General features: G+C 42.8%; 1 protein-coding gene across 1 annotated transcript in view; it reads right to left on the bottom strand.

Annotated features, from left to right (window-relative positions):
* The window catches only part of LOC146657301 (uncharacterized), a 36,342-nt gene that overhangs the window by 7,940 nt on the left and 12,268 nt on the right, over nt 1–16,134 (bottom strand). The window contains exons 2-4 of the mRNA XM_085425286.1: nt 10,802–10,857; nt 10,521–10,633; nt 9,360–9,434 (exon numbers count right to left, since the gene is read on the bottom strand). Coding sequence (XP_085281412.1) covers nt 9,360–9,434; nt 10,521–10,633; nt 10,802–10,857 — 244 coding nt within the window. The remainder of the gene's footprint in view (nt 1–9,359; nt 9,435–10,520; nt 10,634–10,801; nt 10,858–16,134) is intronic.

Here is a 16,134-nt window from a genome sequence, read left to right as displayed (position 1 = left end):
GCCGAGTGGCAGTTCAGAGTACCCAGCCTTCTTAGAGTCCCTGGGGGGGGTGCTGGAGGGTGCTCCACCTGGAGACTCTGTTGTCCTGCTGGGAGACTTCAATGCTCACGTGGGTAACGACAGCGAGACCTGGAGGGGCGTGATTGGGAGGAACGGCCTCCCTGATCTGAACCCGAGCGGTGCTCTGTTATTGGACTTCTGTGCTAACCACAGTTTGGCCATAACGAACACCCTGTTCGAACATAAGAGTGTCCATAAGTGCACGTGGCACCAGGACACTCTAGGCCGTAGGTCGATGATCGATTTTGTAATCGTATCAGCAGACCTGCGACCATATGTTCTGGACACTCGGGTAAAGAGAGGGGCTGAGCTGTCAACTGATCACCACCTGGTGGTGAGTTGGATCAGGTGGCGGGGGAGGACGCTGGACAGACCTGGTGCACCTAAACGCGTAGTGAGGGTGTGCTGGGAACGTCTAGCAGAGGCCCCAGTCTGCGAGATCTTCAACGCACACCTCCGGCAGAGCTTCAACAGCATTCCGAGGGAGACCGGGGACATTGAGTCCGAATGGACCATGTTCAGCGTCTCCATTGCCGAATCTGCTGCATTGAGCTGCGGCCGCAAGGTGGTGGGTGCCTGCCGTGGTGGTAATCCCCGAACCAAATGGTGGACACCAGAGGTGAAGGGAGCCACCAGGCTGAAGAAGGAGTCCTATCGGGCTTGGTTAGCCTGTGGGACTCCGGAGGCAGCCGACAGGTATCGACAGGCCAAGCGGAATGCGGCTCGGGCAGTGGCTGAAGCAAAAACTCGGGTGTGGGAGGAGTTCAGAGAGGCCATGGAAAAAGACTTTCGGACTGCCTCGAAGAGATTCTGGCAAACCGTCAGACGTCTCAGGAGGGGAAAGCGGTGCTCTACCTGCACTGTGTATAGTGCTGGCGGAGCGCTGCTGACGTCGACTGAGAAAATTGTCAGGCGGTGGAAGGAATACTTCAAGGACCTCCTTAATCCCACTGACACGTCTTCCGAGGAGGAAGCAGAGTCTGGGGATGAGGGGAATGACCCGCCAATTTCCGGGGGCGAGGTCACTGAGGCAGTTAAACAACTCCTTGGTGGCAGAGCCCCTGGTGTTGATGAGGTCCGCCCCGAGTTCCTGAAGGCTCTGGACGTTGTAGGGCTGTCCTGGTTGACACGCCTCTGCAATGTTGCGTGGAGATCAGGGGCAGTACCTGTGGACTGGCAGACCGGGGTGGTGGTCCCCATCTTTAAGAAAGGGGACCGGAGGGTGTGTTCCAACTATAGGGGGATCACACTCCTCAGCCTCCCTGGGAAAGTCTATGCCAGGGTGCTGGAAAGGAGAGTTCGTCCGTTAGTCGAACCTCGGATACAGGAGGAACAATACGGTTTTCGTCCTGGTCGCGGAACACTGGACCAGCTCTTTATCCTCTCCAGGATACTTGAGGGTGCATGGGAGTTTGCCCAACCAGTCTACATGTGTTTTGTGGACTTGGAGAAGGCATTCGACCGTGTCCCTCGGGGTGTCCTGTGGGAGGTGTTGCGGGAATATGGGGTGTCTGGCCCATTGCTACGGGCCATTCGATCCCTATACAACCGTTGCAAGAGCTTGGTTCGCATTGCCGGCAATAAGTCGGACTCGTTCCCGGTGGGTGATGGGCTTCGCCAGGGCTGCCCTTTGTCTCCGGTTCTGTTCATAATTTTTATGGACAGGATTTCTAGGTGCAGCCAAGTGGCGGAGGGCTTTCGCTTTGGTGGCCTCAGAATCTCATCTCTGATTTTTGCAGATGATGTGGTTCTGTTGGCTTCATCGGGTGAGGGCCTCCAGCTCGCACTGGAACGGTTCGCAGCCGAGTGTGAAGCAGCGGGAATGAGGATCAGCACCTCCAAATCTGAGGCCATGGTTCTCAGCCGGAAAAGGGTGGAGTGCCCACTCCGGGTCGGGGATGAGTTCCTGCCCCAAGTGGAGGAGTTCAAGTATCTCAGGGTCTTGTTCGCGAGTGATGGGAGAAGGGAGCCGGAGATCGACAGACGGATTGGGGCTGCAGCTGCAGTAATGCGGACGTTGCACCGGTCCGTCGTGGTGAAGAGGGAGCTGAGTGTAAAAGCGAAGCTCTCAATTTACCGGTCGATCTACGTCCCTACCCTCACCTATGGCCACGAGCTGTGGGTAGTGACCGAAAGAACGAGATCGCGGATACAAGCGGCAGAAATGAGCTTCCTCCGAAGGGTGGCTGGCCTCTCCCTTAGAGATAGGGTGAGAAGTTCGGCCATCCGGGAGGGGCTCAGAGTAGAGCAGCTGCTGCTCCACATCGAAAGGAGCCAGCTGAGGTGGTTCGGGCATCTGACAAGGATGCCCCCTGGGCGCCTCCTGGGTGAGGTGTTCCAGGCATGTCCCACCGGGAGGAGGCCCCGGGGCAGACCCAGGACACGCTGGAGAGATTATATCTCTCGGCTGGCCTGGGAACGCCTTGGTATTCCCCCGGACAAGCTGGAGGAGGTGGCTGGGGAGAGGGAGGTCTGGGCCTCTTTGCTTAGGCTGCTGCCCCCGCGACCCAACCCCGGACAAAGCGGATGACGATGGATGGATGGATGGATGTATATTGACAGCAAAACTTACAAGACATACACTGTATCACTCTGTGTTGCACATTGTCTTCACAATAAGTTCAAAACAGCAAAATGAATTAAAGCCTTTAGTTTCAAGAGAAAGAAAAAAACTGTGCCTGCATTTCATGTTTACTGGAGAATGGACAAAAAACAAAACAAAGAACTATATTTTACTTTGTTAAACATGGACTTAACTCATGTCTGTGTGTGCATACAAGCATTTGTATGTGGCCAGGACCTTGGTATAATTTCCATGGAGAGTAAATCTAGGCTTGTTGATGGAGGGCCTGGTCTGTCAGCCTCCAACAGGAAACCACAGATTTATCCAAGTGACAACACTGACACTGACACTGAGCAGAGAATTCAGTGCGCCCTGTAATACATGTCAGTACAGTCCATAATCCATATCACTCTGGCTGCCACTGCCAACTACACACAGAGTTGGCACAGAGACCAGAGAAGTAGTCCACAGTGCTGCCAGCCGCACTGGGAAAATCATGGAAACAAATCAAGGTCTACGGGAACACTTCTCAGTAGCACAGCCCAGTATTCTCTTATGAATGTGCAAGTGCAAAACATTACAGACAGTCTGCATTTAATCAAGTACAGGACGAAAGTGTTCATCAAAACAACTCACACTCAAAGCAAATGCCCTTGTAGTGCTGAATAATATAAAGCAAAATAGGTATTACCATGCTTGTAATTTTAAGAGACTTAAAAGTGTTAAAAATGCACTGGGAAAATGCAAAGGTTTTTCCTTCCCAGTGTCGCCAAGTGCTTGCTAACAGGATGCCCTGTGATTGTTTTGGTTGTCTCTCTATTATTGCAGGATCTTCAGGTGACATCTGGTGCTATTTAAATAAGATTGAATTCAATTAAACTGAAATAACAGTTTTAGGAAAAATGAAACTATCTGTATCTTATTAAAATGTATAGAAATCACCTCTAATTCTATTCAGACCATTTCTATAACTCATATGTGAGCATGTTCATGTCATTTTACATCATTCGGATTTCATAATGGTCATATGTTAGGACAAAACCTTCCTTTTTAATCTTTGTAACTGTAAGCTCTTGAAGCCCATACCATACTGTGTTATGTTCCAATCTAACATCCATCCCACAGTGTTTCAACCACATGGCATTTGACTTGCTAACAATGCAATGACCTTCATTGGTTATCAGAAAGCTTTAAATTTGTACCCAGATTCAGATAATAACATACTCTAGCAAAACAATATAAATGCAAAGCTTCAAAAACTCCAAAACGTTCTATATGAGCTCAAAGTACTGCCTTAATAGTCAACCTCTCTATTCAGAATAACGTGTCTTGGCCTAGTTATTTCCATGGGAAAATTTCATAAAGTGGGATGTTGAAACAGTCTTTTTGGGATTTGTGACACTGATGACCTTGGCATTGAAAACTTACTATAGGTATAACGATATAACCTGCCAGGGAGGGAAAGTAGCCCAAGGTGATGTGACAGGTTGAGAGACTTTTTAGCTGTAATTGGGCTCAAACTCCACACAAACTGTCTCTCTGCTCTGGAACCAGAGTGCTTCATAGTCTCTTTCCAACTAAGGAGTTGCTCAGAGTAATAGGCAGTAGGTGGATTCGGGGCAACTCAAGTTTCCCCAGTTAAAGTTTGTCCCACTTGACTGATGGGTTACTTATAATAGAAGTTAGTGTTGGCCAGCGCTTGTGGCCGAATTATTAGTATTGCAAACATTTATTCTTCTTAAAAAAATGCAAGTTGTTCACGAAGAATAACACCAATAAAACTGTGAATTGACAAGATTGCTATAATATTTGGGTTGTCAGTTATTATGACAGACAACATGTGTGATTTGAAGTGCTTCAAGATACCTTGACCCAAACATCTTCAATTATTCCTTATTTACAAGCCTAATGTTTTTTTGAGACCTAATCTCCTGTTCCACCTTAAAAAAAACATTTGGCCTTAAATAACAAAGGCATAATGTGACCGAATAAATGTATCTACTTGTTAAGTATGACATCACTAGCCATCCCGAGATCTAAAGTCTAAAAATCGAACTCAGGACCACTGAAAGAAAGAAAAACAGGACAAACTCTTTCAGCTTCCCCAGCTGTTACAATAAGGTTTAACGTTCAGATATCAAGAGGTTCACAAAGTTTAGCAGAGTTAGAAGTTGCCGGGAAGTTAGGAATCCAGTTTTCACCTAAAGATCAGATACCATGTTTTGACTGAAGTACTTCTAAAAAACTAAAACACAGTGCTCTGGTGTACCTTTGAAAGTAGACTAAATAGCAATGGTGGTTGGAGGGTCAGTGAAGATGGGCTAGCTGACATATCATAAATTGCCTGGTAGCTAGCATACAGGAGGAAGAAGATCCTGAAAAAAAGAGTTAAAAATGGGCCCATTCACAACACAAGGTTAGTCATAACACATTGGTGCCTGGTTTTGACTAATTCCTAAAATGTCAACACTGAACTTTTATTCAGCCAGAGAGATTCAAATATTTGATATTCGAGCCCATGGACTGCAGTTTTTAAAAACTTAAAGATATGTATAGTCGGCTGGCTGACCATGATCCCTAATGACTTTTGGGGGGCTTGTTTCTATTAAATATAACAAAAACATTACAACGTGTTAAAAAGGTGACAGTGTCATTTGTAACAGTAGACCCACAGTAGAAAGGAGACCCAGAAACAGGACTGATACATTATCATTTAACCAGCAGATACTTATTGTATGTTTGATGAACCAAATGCACATTTTATACAGTGGGGCAAAAAAGTATTTAGTCAGCCACCGATTGTGCAAGTTCCCCCACTTAAAATGATGACAGAGGTCAGTAATTTGCACCAGAGGTACACTTCAACTGTGAGAGACAGAATGTGAAAAAAAAATCCATGAATCCACATGGTAGGATTTGTAAAGAATTTATTCGTAAATCAGGGTGGAAAATAAGTATTTGGTCAATAACAAAAATACAACTCAATACTTTGTAACATAACCTTTGTTGGCAATAACAGAGGTCAAACGTTTACTATAGGTCTTTACCAGGTTTGCACACACAGTAGCTGGTATTTTGGCCCATTCCTCCATGCAGATCTTCTCGAGAGCAGTGATGTTTTGGGGCTGTCGCCGAGCAACGCAGACTTTCAACTCCCGCCACAGATTTTCTATGGGGTTGAGGTCTGGAGACTTGCTAGGCCACTCCAGGACTTTCAAATGCTTCTTACGGAGCCACTTCTTTGTTGCCCGGCCGGTGTGTTTTGGATCATTGTCATGTTGGAAGACCCAGCCTCGTTTCATCTTCAAAGTTCTCACTGATGGAAGGAGGTTTTGGCTCAAAATCTCACGATACATGGCCCCATTCATTCTGTCCTTAACACGGATCAGTCGTCCTGTCCTCTTGGCAGAAAAACAGCCCCATAGCATGATGTTTCCACCCCCATGCTTCACAGTAGGTATGGTGTTCTTGGGATGCAACTCAGTATTCTTCTTCCTCCAAACACGACGAGTTGAGTTTATACCAAAAAGTTCTACTTTGGTTTCATCTGACCACATGACATTCTCCCAATCCTCTGCTGTATCATCCATGTGCTCTCTGGCAAACTTCAGACGGGCCTGGACATGCACTGGCTTCAGCAGCGGAACACGTCTGGCACTGCGGGATTTGATTCCCTGCCGTTGTAATGTGTTACTGATGGTGACCTTTGTTACTTTGGTCCCAGCTCTCTGCAGGTCATTCACCAGGTCCCCCCGTGTGGTTCTGGGATCTTTGCTCACCGTTCTCATGATCATTTTGACCCCACGGGATGAGATCTTGCGTGGAGCCCCAGATCGAGGGAGATTATCAGTGGTCTTGTATGTCTTCCATTTTCTGATGATTGCTCCCACAGTTGATTTTTTCACACCAAGCTGCTTGCCTATTGTAGATTCACTCTTCCCAGTCTGGTGCAGGTCTACAATACTTTTCCTGGTGTCCTTCGAAAGCTCTTTGGTCTTGGCCATGGCGGAGTTTGGAGTCTGACTGTTTGAGGCTGTGGACAGGTGTCTTTTATACAGATGATGAGTTCAAACAGGTGCCATTCATACAGGTAACGAGTGGGGGACAGAAAAGCTTCTTACAGAAGACGTTACAGGTCTGTGAGAGCCAGAGATTTTCCTTGTTTGAGGTGACCAAATACTTATTTTCCACCCTGATTTACGAATAAATTCTTTACAAATCCTACCATGTGAATTCATGGATTTTTTTTTACATTCTGTCTCTCACAGTTGAAGTGTACCTCTGGTGCAAATTACTGACCTCTGTCATCGTTTTAAGTGGGGGAACTTGCACAATCGGTGGCTGACTAAATACTTTTTTGCCCCACTGTAAATATCAGGATTGGAAAAGATGTGCCTTTGTGAGATGTCCCCACTCAGTTGAGTATGCATCAGAGCATCCAGGTTCTCTGCTCTCTACAATGCTCCAATTTGTGTCTTAATTCAAAATGTCTTGAGTCTAACTAACTTCTTTGTTTAGAATTTGACACTACTGTTTCTAATCTTATGCACTTGGACTCACACACACACACACACACACACACACACACACACACACACACACACACACACACACACACACACAAACACAATGCTCTTCTGTCAAAACTTAATTCAGTTATTTGTTTTTTGGTAGAAATTAACAATGGAAACACCTGCACCCTATTCATAATTTAGTTTTCATAACTTAATGCCACATTAACTTCAGTTTATAACACACCCAAACCAGACTCGCCTCGACAAAACCCCCTCACTGCCAGCTGGGACATGCAGCATAGCGAGCCAGAAAAAACAGAAACAAAGTGGAGGGAAAAGAGAAAAAAAAGAAAGATAAGTAAAAAACTTATGGCTTACTTAGGGTAAAAACAGCCATGATTTTAAAAAAGAACAAGCTATTGCATCCCCAGATGTTATCACCCATCCAATCTGTATATATTTATAGATCATTTCCATGGTTTTGTTTTTCACGTCACTGCAAGGTCAAGTACGGCTCAGAAATAAGAGAGCTGTTTAGATTATAGCATCTGGTTAATGTAGGCATTTAGCAGGTGAGGGAGTGACTTTTTGTGTATCAATATTTCAGCTACTGATTTGTTAAAATAAAACAATTCTCAAAGACCAATATCAGGTAGCCTTTGAGTCTCCAGTATATTGCATAATCATAATTACGCATCGAATCAGTTTTATTGGACATGGAACAGAACAGCGCCTGTGATAGATACTGGGGTCATTTGTGATCCTTAAACGATTTGTCTCCACAAACATATGAGCTGTTAATAATATTAAATCATCGACTGTACTGTACATTGGCTATGCAATTCTACAAATAAAGACAGCTTAAGTCTGAATATAAATACTTTGACAGATAATTTTTAAGGTTCACTACACACCAACTCCAATACAACACAAGCCGGAAACACACCAGTGTGTTTGACGTTTTTTCGTAAGCTGTCTTGATACTAGTGAGATCATCACCTGTACTGTAAATTATGCCATAAGTGAGCATTTTAGTATTTGTGGGAAAACTGATTAAAGACGTTTGCATGAACAAAAGACAGTTTTGCATAGTCATGTATGATCACCGCGTACTTCTACAAATGACATCCATGCGTCTATTGTATAAGGTCAAATTAGAATAAATTGTTTCTCTTCCTTTTTGCATTTTACATTAGCAGTAGTGACCACCGGGTACTTAAACAGTCCTGCTTATTAATGAGCATGTTTGTGTGTGTTGGCTAAGTTTAGAAGCCTCTTTTGTCCCACAGCTCACCTAAGGAGAAGTGATTTTCTTCATTCCCCTTAACGTCCACCATGAAATCATGTTTCTATGATTATGAAATCCCACAAGAAATTCTGATCAAAGAAGCCTCACACAAGACTCAGAGAGGGGATAGTGGGCTTTCAACTGGTTTCTTATAAAATCCCAGAGCCCACATTCATTGTTTTAAAAAAAGAGACAAAAAAAACAACAAACATTCCACAGATGCTCCTACAGTCGACTGGGTGATGCCTTTGTATGGAAAGTGGTAAACCTAGGGGTCGGTTCAATCCTTTCTACTCACTGACACACAAAATAAATACTGTTTGAGGGGCACAGACAGGGGAATCGTCAGCAGTGATGGACAGTTTTTGTCATATGCTGTAAACACACCTGAATCCTAAAAATATGCACATGCAGCTGAATCATAGAAATTACACAGTTCTCTTTTCTCTGGTCCATCTGCTTCCTGTCTATCTTACCACTACTTGACTTTGGCATGGGACTTGTGGGTTGTACCACCAACAACAGAATTTTAAACAAAACTTAGCAATCTCACCCTGAACCAACAAACCAGTAGGGCAGGAAGGGGTCTGAGGACAGGAAACTCTCAAAACAATACTAAGCAAACTACAAAGTGTAAATATAGAGTTTGAGGGTAAACGGTCTAGAATTCAGGGACAAAGATTATAGGAAAGTATAAAACACATTTTTCACTATTATTTTGGAATTTCACAGGAAATTAAACAGAATCTAAATGAACAGAAAGAGTAACAGAAACTGCAAGTGTTTTTTGCACAGCACTACCTCCGGGTCTAAACGGTCCTTGCACAGATGGAATTATTTCCTCTTAAATGAAGCCAAACAAAAACACAAATGACTGGATTTACTTTAGCAAACCCGAAGGCCATTGTCAAGTTCACATTCTTATGCACTGCACCTTAAAGAAGTTCTTGAGGGCTGGAATGTGGGTGGCACATTCTGTTCTCCTGTAGTCATCGACATTTTGGCCAACCTGCATACAAACAGGATGTAGACACTTAGACTGATATCACAGATCTCTCTTAGAAGACTAAAAAAAGACATGAAGGAAACAGGCTGGGAAACAACAGGATTCAAACGATGTCATGAGGCATCTGAAGACTGATCATCTTGAGAAGTGTTTAGTGTCGTCATGCCAATAAGTTCTCAAAGGGATTTAAAAAAACCAACTTGTCAATAAGTGCGTGTCTGAAAGAACAGGATTTCTCCAAATTATTTGAATTGAATTATTCCATTGTGAGGAAAACTATCAACAATTGTGTATATTTGTGTATTTAGTGACTATTTGTGTAGAACTAGAAATCTAAGCAAAGTCAGTCTAAATTTAAAACAACGGTCTCTAAAAAGACCCAAAATTTGAACCCAGGATCTCCAGGTAGCCTGAGCTGCATGTGTTTACAGTGCACAAATTTGATCCGCATGGGAAGTGTACCAGAATAAACTAAAGTTTGTAGATGAACATAAAATCAAAGAGTAGGCCTTTTGGAATGAAGTGCTCCTGACAGCTGGAAAGACAAATCAAAGACAGTAACAGTGGACATGTTTGGAGCAGAACAAAGGCAGCGTTTCTTTAGGGAAGAGCTATATACTACCATACCACTTCAAGCACCAGATACAACGGTGGTGAAAATATTATGGTTACAGGTTGCGTCTTTGACACTTAGGTCCTCTGCTCGCCTTGTAATTCACTCATTTTTCCACTGCACTGAGACATTTTCAAAGCTTTTCTTCCAAATTTCATGTAAGCCTCTGAAAACAAGAGTGCTGAATGAAAATAAGCCAGGAATATTTCGGGTTTCTCCAGAATACTTTATAAGTTAATAAGGGCGTACGCTTCTGTATCTGACCACAACAACATGTGAAACCCCTTATCTCAGAGCTGCAAAATGACCCAGCTGCCTCCAAATTAATTTAAGTCTGTGAGTCCTTGTGTTTGAAGCGTACCTGCTGTTTTCATGGCAAAGAATGCATGTGTGTTTGAGTAATTCGAGCTGGTATTTGTGTTATGATAGGGGAATGCTTACACAAGTTAAGCCCCATGAGCCCGTCTGCTACTCACCCAGCTGATCAGCACGATCCGGGGGGCTCCTGTCTCTACACTTCCGACTTTGCACAGTCCATATTGAGGCTTTGAGATGTGAAACTTAGCAGCCAGCTCTGCCACACCACCCGCTGTTAGGAAAGAGACAGATGCAGGGTGAGGGAACAAAGGGATATTGATGTGCAAATACGCTGCACTTTCTTTTTATATATCAACTTCTTTCAAGCCCAAGCAGAGGAGCAAACAAGCTTTTTTGTGGTCTTATGAAGGTAAATGATAAAAATAAGAGTCCACTTTACCTCCTGAGTCAGCCAGTTTGAGGTTGTTTGTGACTCCATCATATGCAAATAATGCCCTGTGAACATACAAACACACACAGGTCAAGATGCAAACAATAGCATGATTTCTGTGTATGCAAGCCCAAAGCCAAATGTTTTCCTGCGCATACCAGTGCTTTGTCTGAAAAACAACAAGCTTCCTTGCTGTGCAGAAGCACTATTACACCGACAAAAATAAATTCTTTTCAACTGTGACACACGTGCTCGCTCACTTTGTTCTGTCTCCCTTCCTGCTCTTGTTCACCAAAGACCCTTACAGCACAGAGATAAAACAGCACGGCACATTGTAACACAATAAGCTGCATTCACAGCATTTTCCTCATCGATGGGCAACTCCTGATTGTGAAATAAACAGTGTGCACACCGATGGGGCTTTTATTTTTTGTTAAGTGTTTTGCAGGTGAAAACCTGCCCCACCGCACCCTTCAGTGAGAAGACTGTTGCTGTGGCAACTCGACAAACTGATGATGTGTTTTCATGAGACCACTGAAAAACAACGGCTCAATTAAGAGCTTGGTGACTGATTTAAGATTGATACACACAATAAAAGGGCTTATATGTGGTTTGCTGCAAGAGGGAAATGTGTGACTTCATAAGAACCAAAACAAAGAAACAAACCTTAAGGCAAGTTCATTTTGTCTGTACTGGATCTGAACCCCAAATGACACCATTATGCTATTTGAGAAGATGTGTTTCCTAAATAATCTCGATGCTTTTGCATGTTTGAAGCACATCTGTGTAAATGTGTACGTTAGAGTCTGTTGCTTAACAAGGCGGCCTGCAGAGAGAGAAACTGTCAAATCTTTAAAGGGCCGCATGTGCCCGTCTGTGTGCACAAGTATGTGTCTGACTGTGGGCCTGTGTAAAGGTTTCACTGTAGGACTCCTGGAGTTCAGAGAATAACATCTGGAGCTGGATTGCAAAAGGGCACAAGCAACGATTACAAAGGACCAAAGGTGAATGGCCTGTGTGTGTGTGTGTGTGTGTGTGTGTGTGTGTGTGTGTGTGTGTGTGTGTGTGTGTGTGTGTGTGTGTGTGTTTCTGTTCTGTGTCCTGTGTCCTGTTTGTTTGTATATGTGTCTTTCTGGCTGCTGTTACAACCAAATTTCCCCCTGTGGGACAATTAAAGGATTATTCTATTCGATTCTAAAAGCATCAGTATCGGTTTAAAATGTTCCGGTTGACTGTACAAAAGAGTACAAAACAGCTGTTTGGTATATGGGTTGACAATGGTGCCAAATAACTCAGTTAGCATTTCTCATTCACTGTTATTTTTCCTGATACAACAAGTCTGCCTTTGTTCTTTCTCCCAGAAGAACAAAAAGCTTCAGTCAAAAGTCAGTCAGTATGTGTGTGCGCTGAGGACACAATAACCATACTGTGCAACCTACTGAGCAAGTTGCAAGCTGGCCGAGCATGTGAGGAGACATGTTGCTGCTGCGCTTTCATTTTTGGGGTTTTTTTTTTATTGTTTTTGTAATGTTGGCAAATGTTTGTTTAATATCTATGATATCACCCTGCAAGTATTTGAAATCAGATTGCATAAGAATATAATGCAACTTATGGGAACATTCTCCCCCAGCTCCCCGGCACGAGCTCTGCATCACCTCAAGCACTTACTTACGTGTTTCGGGATTAGATTAGCCACAAAAACTGCAGCAACAACAATGCTGCTCTCTTTTATTAGTTTTAACAAGTCACCAAACCACATCCGTGGTCTTCTAACATTCCAAGGTTGCCATTCCCAAGCTGTCAAGGTCAAAAGTCAATGTGACTGTGAAGGAGTCTTAATTGCATGTGCAAATTTTCCACCCACAGAGAACAAGCTTGCTCACGAGGTACGCTGAGCTGAGGGACACTCTTTGTTCTGCCACAGCTTTCACTAAGATGGACTTTGCAAAGATCCTATTTTTCAGCAGCTTTCTCCCCAAATCTTTACCTAATCTCAATTTAGTGAAGCAGTATTACAAAATCAAACACAATAAGTAAAGACCATCTTTTGTATCTATCCATCTATTGATACAGTTTTTGAGAAAGGCACAAATTACAGTTAGAAACTGATCACATAGGGTCTTCTTTGAGCAAGGAGACAGCAAATGTTCTACTGACTCAAAACAAATGATTTAGCATCAAAGAAAAACCTCGGTGAGGCCTACATATAGCTGTCATGTCGAAATCTTACACATTAAACCACTAAATGACTGCATGGACATATCAGTAGTTTTATGTAGTGAGCATGTTTTTTCCCAAACACAAGCTGAAGTCTTTTATCCTGTCTATCCTGGAAAGTTGTCCTCGACAATAAGACCAAAGTCGCTTTGGAGTCTTGCTTCATACCTGAGCCAAGCTGTGCAATATTACATCATATGAAATTAAGATTCCCTCTATATGCCCATTTTTGTCTGCATCACTTGATTGGGTATTTTAATGTAGTAATAGAAGTTTCAAAAGCGGTAAAGTTGTTCCCCTAATTAATAAAGCACACCCCTACCCCCTCACCAACTCGGCACACACGCACTGACTGACTGACTGATGAGAAAAACAGACGCTCTTATGTCTGTACTCCAGCCCACTTCCAAACCAAGCCAGCTATGACCTCAGAGGAAGAGAAGAGAAGAGAAGAGAAGAGAAGAGAAGAGAAGAGAAGAGAAGAGAAGAGAAGAGAAGAGAAGAGAAGAGAAGAGACACGTGAAAGGGCGGGAAAGGGGCCATCATGAAGGGCAATGGGGCGCAAAGTGGGAGAGAGTGAGAACAAGAAAAGAAAAGCCTAGAGCAATGATGTCATAATCTGAAACATCAACTCTTTAAAGTAATTAACAGTGGGAAATGAAATCTCAGCATCATAGCCACAGCCAGTAACTCAACAAATAAACATCGGTTTTCAAAGTATTTAAAGAAATGGCAGTCTGGAAACACAGGCACATGCACACAATGTACTGTAAGCCTGAGCCAGTAACAATAGAGAAGGTTTGTCTTGGCCTGCCAGCGCCCCTGTAATACCTCCAAACATGCTAAGTTCTACCATTTCAAGATCAACATCACAGAAGCAGATGATTGCGTATCCATGCTCTCCCCTCACCAGGCTAAACTCTGCAACAGCAGAGTGCTGCATTACACAGGAAACACTTGAACACAGCATACACGTTTCTCCTGTGCTGTAGATTCTGAAGAGATATTCTTTGATGGTTTTTTCTTCTATTTATTTTTTTATTTAATTTTTTAAGGGAATGCATATTATTGTGCTAGTCCTTTATTATAAAAAAGAAGTAAAGAAGTAAATCTATGAGAATATATTTATGGGGCCCAGAATCACCGATCATTTTTCACATTTTTTATTAACTTTGCCATCCGTCCTCACTCTATATATTCAGTTGATGTGTAACAATCTTTACCACTTTAAATTCATTATTCTGACCTTCACCTCTAGCAACTCTGCTTTATTCCTCCTATTTTAAATCTTGTAGTAAAACACACCTCGTTCACAAACTGAAGCAATATCTCATCTTCATTTTTCTCCCTCTGTGTCTCTCTGACAGCGGGTTCTTGTGAGCTCATAGGTCATTTATTCCTTCCATCTTTGCCAGTCGCTGAGATATGAGAGGGTTTTTTATTTTATTTTGCACACTGCTGATAAACTGGGTATGAAGAATAAGATATAAAAAAACAGATGAAATGCTGGGAGGATTCACAAGGATTAAGCTCTCCATCAACCATTACTTTGTGCCCCTTTCTCTCCCCAATGTATGGCACACATACACCAGCAACTCCCAGGTAAAGCTTATCGACAAATTTATAACTACTTAAGTCAAGTCTTGTATTTGCCTGTCTACTGTACCTAGGATTTAAATGGCTACTTTATGGATAATGTCTTTTTATTTCACATGACATATACTTCTTCTGCTCCTCTCAGCTTCACAATTCCTTACTTTTGGCTCAAAGATGACCTGGCCTTCCAGTTCTATTTTTACCTTGTCTCCCAGTCTACCACTACGTTTGCACTAGACTGGGGAGCTTGGAGACGTCCCTGCAGCACACGGCGCTCATTTCCTCTCTCCAAACATGGGCATAATAAGTCTAGTCAGACGTGATACTCATATAGTGACCACACAGCGATGGTGCACACATTCTTCCGTCTGCACTGCAGAGACACATGGAGGTTTATGGGAAGGGTTTCAGGAAATCTGACTAAGAGAGAGGAAGTAACGGAATAAAGCCAAGTATTTGTCTGGCTTGTAAGAGTCCTACAGACTGGTATGGTGTGACCTAAGTGATGTATCCTGAGTAAAAAATGTTGCATGCTAAGCCAAAGAGGCACAGAGAGCACACATACTTTCAATTAAGTTGTACAAGTGTGTGCATATGTCAATGAAAACAGCTTCATCAGAAGCTCCACTACTTTACGCACAGTCTAGAGTACCTAGTTTCGCAGCAGTCCCTTATTAATAACATGCATAAAACAATGTTGCTGAGTCATGGTTTTATATGAACTCTTCTAAGCACTTAAATCTCCAGATGACCCAGATTCATTCAGAAAAAAAGTATCAGAAAGAATGAAGGCGAACGAGATGAAAATTTAGTGCATTTTGAAAAAGAGGTAAGATACAAATGAATGTTGCAAAGGAAATGAGACGGGAAAAGTCTTGGTCCTCATATTTATGGATTCGGGCAGCCTACAGAGAATTACTGTAATCCTTTCAAAGCAAGCAGCAAGGTCCTTTAATTGGAGCTGTTTAACAGTAGAGGACTGAAACATGTCACTAAAGACTAACCCCCTAAAATACACCTGCTTTGTGTCTGTGTAATCTGATGTCTCCAATGCTATTTTGTCCCTCATACAGTTTAAATGAGCATTTCAGATAAAAGTGTGTAGTCTGGATGAGGTCTTTTATTTTGAATGTTGACCGGATTCTCTTTGCTGTTCCCGTGCCTAACGTCCTGCCCTCCTTACCTACTCTGTAAAAAAAGTTACAATTAAACTGGAGTAATGATCATGATAAGACAAATTTAATACAGATATTTGAATGTGCAGTACTTTGTAGAAGTCTTGAGTCACACTTCTTTTTATAGTTTGCTTAAAAAAAAAGGAAATAGGAGCAATTTATTGACATGTTCAAACATACAACATAGTTTATCAATCAAAAACATTTGTACAAGTCTAATGAGCTTTAAGTAGTCTTCAGGAATAGACCTCCAGGCTTCTCGAAGGACATTCAAAGCTCTTCTTTGGATGTTGGCTGCTTTTTGTACTCTTCTCTGTCAAACTGATCCAGCACTGCTTCAACAGTGTTGTGGTC

This window comes from Rhamphochromis longiceps, linkage group LG12 (genome assembly GCF_057381845.1).
Source record: "Rhamphochromis longiceps isolate RC_006_pf linkage group LG12, R_longiceps_female_GT1.1, whole genome shotgun sequence".
NCBI lineage: Eukaryota > Metazoa > Chordata > Actinopteri > Cichliformes > Cichlidae > Rhamphochromis > Rhamphochromis longiceps.
This window is presented reverse-complemented; position numbering and strand designations above follow the sequence as displayed.